Genomic DNA, 11445 nt, shown 5'->3' on the forward strand with positions numbered 1-11445 from the left:
AAAGTTTTTTTTCAAAGTATATTCTTTTATCTCTTATCACTTTGAATTGTCTGTCATCTAAGTACTGAGGTCAACTAGTAGTGTTTGAGGAGGTCTGAGTCTAATCTGCAAAGACACATGACTGACACACACACACACACACGCACACACACGCACACACACACACACACACACACACACACACACACACACACACAAAGTAAACACGACTGCCCTATAAATATAAATTGCAGTCAATGGAGCTGGAATTCCTTTGCACTCGCTCACCGAGTCACTTGCCCTCACTTCTTCTCACTTGGTACACACCCCCAGCAGGTGCTTTCACTTGAGCTTTAGTTTGCAGTTGTGCTTTAGGCTGTGACTTTCAGTTTCAAAGAGTCTGGGAGGGTCTGAGGCCTCGAGGTTGGGGACTCTGCGACACTCATTGGGGGGGTAACAGATTGAAGGGTGGATGCCCACTGCCTGCTGCACCTCTGTCCTCAGGTAGCGTCCCGGCTGAGCTGAGCGTTGGTCTGCAACAAGGACAAAAGGCCAATCCTTCATCCTTCAACAGAACCAGAGCTGCACTGCATCTTTCATCATCCAGTCATCAAGTCTTTGCCTCTGGCCAGGCCATCAGAGCATCTCTGCCTCGGTAAGAAGACGCTGCCTTATACAATCATCATCGTATCTGCCAGAGAACATAAAGGTCCTCTTCTGTGTGACTCACCTGGTACAGGATTAACATCTAGAGAACTTTAGTTCTTCATTATTATCTATGATTAACTCCTGTACTTAAATCTTTGGCAGTCAGTTAAAAATAGAAATTGTCTGTTGTACTGCCAGAATTTCGGTTAGTCATGAGTTTCAAAGTCAGGAACTTTACGGCCCACAATGTGGAAAACTGTCTGTTGTTTCACAACGCAGGATTAAAAACAACACAAGATTAATTGATCTGGACAGAAAAGCTGTTATCTTATTAATTTACCCTATATTTTCTATTTTGTTTTCTTTGTATTTGTTCTGTATCTTTGTCACACTTTACTGTTTTTCATTTTTCTGTATTTGTATAATTGCATATTAGCTTTCAGACAGGAAGGAAAAATGTGGTCAGATAAAAGGTGTTTGGGAGTGTTGTCGGAGGTTTGATGGCCAAAACCACAACGATAAACTGACATATTCAAATTAAATGTGTCACTGCTGTCTGGGGATTTATTTATGATTTGATTAAAGGTGGAGATTACAGACAACGGCTGCTCCCCCAAGACAAGACTGTAATAAGAGTAAATTACAAACAGAAATAACAGAACTGGACTGTCTGCTTTGCTGTTTCTGAAGGTGTAGGGGCATTCCCCACGCTCATGTCGAGCTGATCTACATCATTACTCTGCATCATGACTCTGTGGTGAACGTTAATTAAAAAGACAGATTTAGAAGATCTATCTCAGTTATAGAGTATGCTAAAAGCTGCTCTGACTCTCTAAGAGACTAACGGAGGGGGGCTTTACTTTTATGTTTTACTTTTTAAAAACAAACACAAGGGAAGACTGAACTTAGATATAAATATAGATAAATAAATAATGACGACTCTCTCTTTGGCAAAAAAATAAAGATTGCAGCACCATCCAGCTTTTCTGATCCCCGCTTGCCCCCTGATAACGTTTGTACTGTCAGTTCAGTTGTATGCAGTATGTAGTACACAAAATACTGTTTAAGAATTCAACACTGAATTTGTAGTAGGACTCAGGATTGTGTTACACTCAATCAGAACTAGTTAGTACGACATTTGATATTGTTTAAATATGGAGATAATAGTGCACATTTCCTCCATTCACAGTGTTGCACTTGGTTGTGAATGATGGAAATAGTCGTGTCAAGAATGAAAAAGCAAAGCTTGAGAGAAAGGTTCGAACCCCGGCTCCATTCTCGCCTCTGCACAGCCAATCATGACGTGAAGTGGGCGTGAACGACAGATTGTCAGTTTCGGAAAGTTACAGAGATGGTCGGACATGATACCACGTGATACCAACCTTGTTTTACTATTGGCTCACAAGTCTTGTTAGTAGTGGGAACCAAACATCAGCTATCTTCCACAAAGATAAACAAAACATTAATTTTGGACCCGCCAAAATTAAAAAAAATTATTAATTCATAATCATAACAATTTTATTCAGGAAAAGCCATACTTTTATTTGGTACTTTTCTAAAAGCTCTGTGGCTGTCTACATAAAAATGTCATCAATAAGACCTTTAAGTCACATGCTTTATGTACATCATGATTTATTTACTAAGTCTGATTCAATTGTCACATTTTGCTTTTTTTGTGACTTTTTCACATTCCCAGCGTCTCCACTCAGGTCTTTTTTCTTATGCACGAATTGAAAATGTGCAAAAAACGTGGATGGAAATTGACTTGTGTGTCAGTGTGCTGTATTAGCCCTAAAGGCCAACCATGAAGTGTAGTGAAAGTTGGCCCATTAATCTACGTTCATTGAGAAACTGCTGTTGGCTACAACTGGCTCACTGGAAAGTGACACTTTGTAGAGCAGCTGCTGATTATGCCACTTTAAACTAATATTAAAACCCTGCTCTTTCTGATCCTCTGACAATCAGCCCATTAGATCCAGCTGCGTCAGCACATGCCTTTAGGCCTCACGGTGAGAGTCTCCGTATCTTCACTATCTCTGCAAAAACAGGTGACACGTTTATTTCTCCATCCATCCGTGCTACGCCTCCAAATCTTCAGGTCTAATCTTAGTTGTATGAAGTTTATAATCTGCATCACTAACTGTAAATACAGCCTTCTGTCAAAATTAACTTGGACCAACAGCAAAGCCTTTGCAAGGCTTTAGCGTTTCCTTGGATATACTGGCCTAATGTCAGTGCACCTGACTAACAGTAGAAATGTATCCCCCATCGGCAGTTAATACAACCCACCTAGAGCTTGGACGGAAATGAAGAGCTTAATAAAGTGTAGTTAAAAATGTAGTACAAATATTGTAAATAGCAATAAAAATAGAAGCCGCCACACACAGAAAATCAGCCTTTATTTGCGGTTCATAAAATAAGCAACAAACCTTAAATTGCTTACCTAAAATTAGACATCTAAACCTAATTTATGATGTGAACAGACCACCTGCACATGTCACTGCTGCCATAAAGACAGAGTCTAAGGCAACAAGCCACAGATCCAGATCGCTTCCTCCAGCCTGCACACTTTCTTCCCAGCAATACTCATATTGCAATAGTCTTTTTCCCCTTGTTCTGGGGAACAATGACTTCCTTAGTTGATCCAAGTTTCCCATGAGAAACAATAACAAGGAAAAAAAAAGTCTCTCTTTAAACACTCTCATGGCAAACAGTCACGCCTGGCTGTACACACTCCTTTAACTCCAGACTCAAACAACACAGACCTTTCTTCTTTTTTTTTGTGACTAGCCGAGCAGCTGATGAACATTTTGGTTGCTGTTAGATGAATGATCTCAAATCTCATGACCCTTTCTCTCTTTTTTTTCCAGTTCGGATTGAATCATCCAGTTTAAACACACTTTTTGAAAGAGCAGACTTTTGCTTGCTTTAATCACTACTCATTAACTTTAATCTAAACACTTCAGCCAACTTCTGTCACAGAACTGTTTCAGCAACAGAGATAAATGGGCTGACAGGTTAATTTCAAGCTAGATTGGTTGTATCGGTCTGCAACTTTTAACCATTTTCACTTCAAGACACGGTTTGGAAGGCATCACAAACCCTTGAGCTCAATTTTAACAGCTGTTTCCTGGCATTAAAAGTTCCTTATGTAAAGGAGGCAATAGATCACATGTAGGTAAAAGGCACTAATTGATTTAAATTAGGGCTGTCAATCAATTAAAATATATAACCATGGTTAATTGCGATTCATTGCAAATTAATCGCACATTTATTATCAGTTCAAAATGTACCTTAAAGGGAGATTTGTCAAGTATTTAATACTCTTGTCAACATGAGACTGGACAAATATGTTCGCTTTATGCAAATGTATGTATATATTTATTATTGGAAATCAATTAACAAAACAAAACAATGACACATATTGTCCAGAAACCCTCACAGGTACTGCATTTAGCATAAAAAATATAATTAAATCATAACATGGCAAACTGCAGCCCAACAGGCAACAACAGCTGTCAGTGTGTCAGTGTGCTGACTTAACTATGACTTGCCCCAAACTGCATGTGATCATCATAAAGTGGGCATGTCTGTAAAGGGGAGACTCGTGATTATCCATAGAACCCATTTTCATTCACATATCTTGAGGTCAGAGGTCAAGGGACCCCTTGAAAATGGCCATGCCAGTTTTTCCTCGACAAAATTTAGCATAAGTTTGGATTGTTGTTTACCATCCATCCATCTTCAACCGCTTATCCGGGATCGGGTCGCGGGGGCAACAGCTCCAGCAGGGGACCCCAAACTTCCCTTTCCCGGGCCACATTAACCAGCTCTGACTGGGGGATCCCGAGGCGTTCCCAGGCCAGAGTAGAGATATAATCTCTCCACCTAGTCCTGGGTCTTCCCCGTGGTCTCCTCCCAGCTGGTCGTGCCTGGAACACCTCCCAAGGGAGGCGCCCAGGAGGCATCCGTGCTAGATGCCCGAACCACCTCAACTGGCTCCTTTCGACGCATTGTTGTTTACCCTCCTTCACAACAAGCTAGTATGACATGGTTGGTATCAATGGATTCATTAGGTTTTTTTAGTTTCACATGATGCCAGCATCTTCACCCTGAGCCTGCTACGATCTAAAAAAAGTTGTGTTAATGCGTTAAAGGAATTAGTGGCGATAAAACAACTTTGCCTTAATGCGTTATTGCGTTAACTTTGACAGCCCTAATTTAAATGGACAATATTTTGATCCCAGTTGGATCCTTGTCTGGTCAAAATGGCCGTCATTCTTTTCATCGAAACTCCTTATGTGACTTAATTGTTTCCTGTTTTTTTCCAGTGTAAATATAACACACAGGTCGCTCTTTAATCAGTTTTGTTTAGTTTTTTTACACAAAAACCACACAATTCTGATACCACAACCAATCCAAGGTGATGATACAAACCTCACCTCAAATAATCACCCTCTTCATAATGAGACCAAGCATGTGGAAGAAGTATGGTTCCCAGGGTGGACGCCTGCGTGGAGGGAGCCCTTTTCCGTCGGTGTCAAAGGCTGACTTTGCTGAGTAAATGGTGCAAGCTCTAATGCTCCTGAAATGAATATCAGCGTCTTGACCAAACTCATTTAGAGATCAGTCAGGGTCTTAATCCCTCTCCACAGGGGTGTGTGTTTGTGTCTTTTCCTTGTGCTCCCTCTTCCTTTTGGAAGAAGGTAATATGGCTAAATTTGCTTTGCTAATGGGCTTAGCGCAAGCTGTTACAGAGCAGAGTTGACACGGAGCGGCCGGGCCGGGATACCAGTGGCTTTTAATCTGACTCCTGATGGAGTGAAAGGGAGTGTGGGTTATGGTTTACGAGAAATTTGGAGATAAAAGGAAGACCGGGGAGGAGGTTTTACAGTGGGGGGTTAAGGTCCAAAGTCTGGGAGGGTAATCTTTTTTAGAGGCGGGGAAGATAACTTCATCTAAATTTTGGGGAAGTTTGGTAAAAGAGAAAAAGATGTCTATCCTCTAAAGTTGTTAGCAGCTTTACAATTAATGTGTTCATAAGAAGAAAACAATCTTGTGAAAGGTTTGAGATCAGCATTATGAAAGGGTTTGCGCTCATAAATCCAGGCTTTTCAAGAAGTAGTTCAACAACCTCACGGTCTCAAGGGAAGGCATAAATACCACGACATTACATGGACGTTCCGCGTGTCATGAGTACGCATTTTAGCCTTTTCAGTTGTCATTTGTACGCCGCCTTTCGTGTGTCATTTGTACGGCACGCAAACGTCCGCAGGTTCAGGCAAGAAGACCACTTAGTTAGGGTAAGGGTAAATCTCATGGTTGGGCTTAAAATAAGTACGTAAACAACGTAACCCAAATACAAAAAACACATCACGTTACAAACGTCACTAACATAACTTACAAAACAATACACACGTCAACGACGCCCATCCACCACGCCACCTGCCCACCATATGTGGTCTTTCTCGCTTTTTATACTATGTCACTAACACTTACCGTAGCATTTATACGAGGATGAGTTTACATTGCAGTCAGTAAAGGATACATGGCGTACAAATAACACAGAAATCAATAAAGGCGTACTTATTGCACGCTAAAGGCCTTGCGCATTATCGTGGTATTTCTACGCGTTAAGTTCAAAGTATGTGCTGCAAAAATCAATAGACAACTGACAAAAAAGAAAAAATGTGCAAATGACGCCCTATGACTGAAATGTTAACTTTTTTTGTCACGAGTTTTTACTTTTTTTTCACCGTTTACACATAAATATAATAATATAAATTGATTATTTTTGCATCTGAAGAGCTTCTTCTTCTGGGCATCACTTGAATTCATTTTAAACTCAACCCTCACAAAGATTTTTGCGTGATGGGCGTCGTCCATCATTTAGCCAATTTTACGAGACTTTTAATTTCTTTTGTGTCTCGACAAATAAAGCCACGACTCTCCTTGAACATGTGCTCTGTGGGAGCACACTTCCTTAACGCTGGCATCGACCGCGACCACTGATAACCCGGTGTGTGACAGCAGTGTGCCTTCCCATGTGCCAGCTGTGGCAGGTACACATTATGGGAGCCATATGCAAACTCACCCTGAGATTACAACACTTGTGCTACAGCTGACGTCCATAAAGGAACGCTTATGATGGCAATTTCCTGTTGAGAAGAAGCTCGACTCTCAATCGTCAGTCCTCATAAAACAGACGGCTTGGTTGTTTTCAAACATGGGCGCTCTTCTCCACATTATCTAACTTGATTAAAAACTCCAGCTGACAGTGGAGACGGAGGGCTGCTGAGACGGCACCTTGAAAGCCGAGGCAGGCGGCGGAGCTGCTTCAGGTCACAATACAAGTCACCTACCCCCGACACATCAGCCATTCTGGGCCACTGACCCACAAATAAGAGACTCAGTCAAATCCGTTTTGCCCCATGCCTGTCAGCGCTGTGTGCGTTTTAACTCTCTTGAGGGTCATTTCCCCAGTATCTCCATTAGGCTCGGGGTTCTTATAGAGCATCGACCGGCACAGCCTCACCTTAGTTCTGCTCACAACACTTTACGAAAGGGGACTCTTGCCTGCAACTGCGCTGATGGAGTTTATTAGGAAACAAAAACAAATGTTGGTTTAGCAGCCAGAGAATTGCAGGAGAGGAACTGTTGGAGAAGGTAGCGTCTTTTTGACTTTGTGATGGAAGTGATGCTGGAAGTTGTTTGTCAGACAGGATCATATATGAACTCTTTGTCGACTGCAGATTTAAATTATACATCTACCTTTAAAACATCTCATCTTATCTTTGGAAGTGCTTATGTTACAGGCTGATATTTCTGATTTTACACTTTTCAGAATAATCAGCCACAAAGACACTTTTTAAACAAACTTTTTGTCAATGAAAGGATACTTTTAAAACAGTTCATGTGCAAGTAACAGGTTAAAAATATAGAGTTTAATGTGGCTTTTCTTGTCTCCCTTGTCTCCAGGTACCAGTTATGTCAAATCCAGAGGGCAGTTTATCGGAAGGCACATTGTATGGATCCCGGATCGGGATGACAGAGGACACCTTCGCCCTCCTGGAGCGTAACAGAGTCTCTGCAGAACCCTGGGACCTGGAGGAGACCAAACCAAACGTGGAAGCCCTGGAGCGTGGCGTGCCAGGCCTCTACCTGTCCTGCTTCGACATGCTCCTCACCGAAGACGCCACTTGGCTGGTGAAAGTTTCAGAGGCCTCGCCAACGCTGGCTGTGCCCATGACTCGCATGGAGCCCCAGGAGGAACCGGAACAGTGCCCCGTCATTGATAGCCAGGAACAGGGACTCTCCCCTGGGCTACAGAGACAGGAGGAGGAGCGGTCTCTGGAGCAGGTGCAGAGCATGGTGGTGGGAGAGGTGCTGAAGGACATTGAAACAGCCTGCAAACTGCTCAATATCACCCCAGGTAGGCTGCCTTTCACCACACCTGCTTACTGTAGTTTGTCATCCTCGAGAGCGGTTTTACAGTACGAAGGCATATAACTGACAAAGAAAGAAATCTTTAAGAAAAATATACGACATTTTTCATGCCAAAAAAAAAGCCCGTTATTTGCAAGTAAAGGGATATTGATTCAACATAAGCTACTGGATCTTGCCCCCAAAATCAACATCTATTTGTGTGGATAGCCCATACAAGATGACAGATCTCTTAAATCATATTCTTACTGACGCACAGCCGTGTTTGCCTGTTCCAGGATCTGTTTAATCCTGACCTTTGCATGAGTTCTCCTGGATTGTGACAGTGATGTTCCTTTCCTACCGGTAGACCGTGTACACAGTCTTAAGGGCGAGGTCTCTCCTGCTCGCAAAAAGCAAACAGAGGAAGTATTATGTATTGTAAGGCTTCTGGCTGTCATAAAGCAGGCATCTACTGATCTACTGATTAGAATTGTAGTGGCATAAAAGTGTGATTACCTTGTGGTTTCAGTGAATGTATTATGTGTAAATGTAGCAGAACACAATACAATTCAACTGACTTAACTTGACTCATGTGACTCATTTGCTGCAGGGAGTTTTCTCACTGTTTTCCCATCGTTCTCTGTTTTCATAGACCCTATAGAGTGGAACACAGGGAACGTCCAGAAGTGGCTGCTGTGGACTGAACATCTGTACAGGTTGCCCCATGCAGGGAAGGCCTTTCAGGACCTGACAGGAAAAGACCTGTGTGCCATGAGCGAGGAGGAGTTTCGCCAGCGCTCGCCGCAGTGTGGAGACACGCTGCATGCACATCTGGACATATGGAAGTCAGGTGTGTGTGTGTGTGTGTGATACTTATTTAAGTTCCTCATAACCTGCTGCAGCTCCTTCAATGATTGTATTGTCCAATGTTTGGCTGTTTGGAACTTTTTAATTGGAGAGTGTCGTAGTGTGTTTATCTTTATTTATCCCCAAATCATAAATTTGCCTCATAGGGCTTAACAATCTGTACAATTAAATAGTATGAGAGTAACAGGTAAATGTATTAAATTAATTTAAAACAACACTTTTTAAAATTAAATGTCTGTCTCTCTTCTCTCTCCAGCTGCCTGGATGAAAGAGAGGTGTTCAGTCGGAGATACAAAAACTACCGGTAGGTTTGATTTCCTCATACACCTGCCATTTAAAGACAATATAAAAACTGTAATGAATAAAAAAAACTAGTACAAGATTTTAGCTTTCGTGCAGATCAAGCACCTGCTTTGTGTGTCTCCTGGTTAGTTTGGAAACCTTACCGGCTTCTGAAATGTTAAATGTTGTTTTTGTGTTGTTTAGGAGCTGAGGATCTTTGGTCCGAGGCAGATTCTTCTTGTTCCGGTCAGCCCATTCACCTGTGGCAGTTCCTCAGAGAGCTCCTGCTTAAACCTCACAACTATGGACGCTGCATTCGCTGGCTCAATAAAGAAAAAGGTATCTTCTTTTTTTAATGTATCGGAAGTACTCGGAAGCTTCAGTTTGGGAATTTTATTGCTTTATTTTACTTTTAAGATACACATTGAAATGAAAGGGAAAAGAGTGACAAAAATTGTCTTCAGAAAATTTAGATTTTTCTATAAATTCAACATGAAATCTCTTGTGATTCCCACCAGGTATTTTTAAAATTGAAGACTCGGCTCACGTAGCGAGACTGTGGGGACTCAGAAAGAACAGACCTGCTATGAACTACGACAAGCTGAGCCGCTCCATACGTCAATACTACAAGAAGGGCATCATCCGCAAGCCTGACGTGTCTCAGAGACTGGTGTACCAGTTTGTCCACCCAGTATGAGGCGGCAGCTTAGTGGGAGGGGAAGGAAGAGGAGGAGGAAAACTAAAAGGACACACTATCTCATGATGCACTTGAACACCTAAGCCCAAGATGAGAAGGTGACAGGAAAAAACGTGCACTGACAAACCCCAATGGTACACACTTCCACTGCCAACACTGAAGCACCAGCTGGCAGCTGCTGCGTGAAGGCTTATCTGTGCATGGACCGAGAGGAAGAGACAAAACAATGTGGCTGTTGAGGCTTTTCCCTGATGCAGAATGAAACAACCACAAATTAAATAACAGAAACTGCCTTGTCATTTGCACGATCTGCCTGTTTATTTTTCCATAATGTGATTCCCAATTATCCTTCACGCATTACAGCAGACAGTTAGAACTGATTGCTCTTATTTACTCGCTTCAGGAAAACGCCCACGGCCCACAGCTACTTTTGCTTTGTCTTTTTGTTTCGCTCGTCTTCACCACTGTCTCTGTTTGAATTAGAAAAAAGTGTCCTGCCACAGTTGAAAATGTGGTTATGATTGCTTTGCTTCTTCTTTGGGTTTGGTCCTGACTGTGTTATACACACAATCAGCCAGTCAACCATCTTTCCTCTCATCTGAAACATACAGAGAAGGAGAATTTTAACAGTTTGCTGGATCTGGATCGAACAGTGAAAACCTGTTATCAGCTCATCACCTGTTGTGACTTTCATGTAATGTTTTTTTTAAGGTGTAACTTGGTAAGAAGTGATGCATTTCCTAAATATTGTGTCTCTGCTGAGGAATCCCGCTTCCTCTTTTATGCTGTAAACTTGTTTATATTGCTGTATATTGCATTTTATAGTTTGGGTGTTTCACTATATGGAGACCCCAAGTGTTCAGTAAAATAAAATAAAATAAGTAGATATGAAATAAATAATATAAATAAATACAGACAAAATATATGATATAACCATGAAATTGTAAAATAATTTAAAGGTGCTCTATACGATATCCAGAACATTAATATAGCAGCAATCAACTATTGACTATGTAAAGATATAGAGGAGTAATGTCTACCTGAGCAGAGGATGAAGTCACTCCCTCTGTGTGTATTCCGAGCTTCTCTGTGCTTTGTTGACATAGCCAGGCCGGCTGTGCGTGCCTTAAGTGCTTGTTCGTGCATGTGAGCGCGCCCCACTGGCTAGATAATGGTTACCGCTCTGCACTGCTCTCATGCACTAACATTGCGGTTACAGTTGATAATGTGCCCACCCTCCGGTTCACCCCCTGATAAACAGAATTGTTGCTGTTGTTTGCACTATTGGCACTGTTAGCATCGTTAGCTGCGAGCCGCCGGCTCAGCCGTTGCCATGTTGCGAGCGTGGGGAGGCAATAGAAATCCTCTGAATTCCGAATTTAGCACCTTTAATAATGTTTGTGGCCGACAGAGTGGCTCTGTGTTCGGTAGATCACCACTTTGGTCCAGACTGAAGTATCTTGACAACTTGGATGGACTGTCATGAAATTCGGTTGAAACATTCATGGTCCCCAGAGGATGATTTGTAATCGCTTTGATGATCCCTT

The 11445-nt window shown here is 42.0% G+C and overlaps 1 protein-coding gene across 1 annotated transcript; it reads left to right on the forward strand.

Annotated features, from left to right (window-relative positions):
• Positions 1-274: 274 nt before the first annotated feature.
• Positions 275-11445, forward strand: spdef (SAM pointed domain containing ets transcription factor). The gene is made up of 6 exons (XM_074651711.1): positions 275-634; positions 7606-8059; positions 8705-8902; positions 9176-9223; positions 9406-9540; positions 9720-11445. Exons 2-6 carry the CDS (start codon positions 7615-7617, stop codon positions 9896-9898), a joined length of 1005 nt encoding a protein of 334 aa, XP_074507812.1. The 5' UTR covers positions 275-634; positions 7606-7614; the 3' UTR covers positions 9899-11445.

Source organism: Sebastes fasciatus, chromosome 1 (genome assembly GCF_043250625.1).
Source record: "Sebastes fasciatus isolate fSebFas1 chromosome 1, fSebFas1.pri, whole genome shotgun sequence".
Classification (NCBI taxonomy): domain Eukaryota; kingdom Metazoa; phylum Chordata; class Actinopteri; order Perciformes; family Sebastidae; genus Sebastes; species Sebastes fasciatus.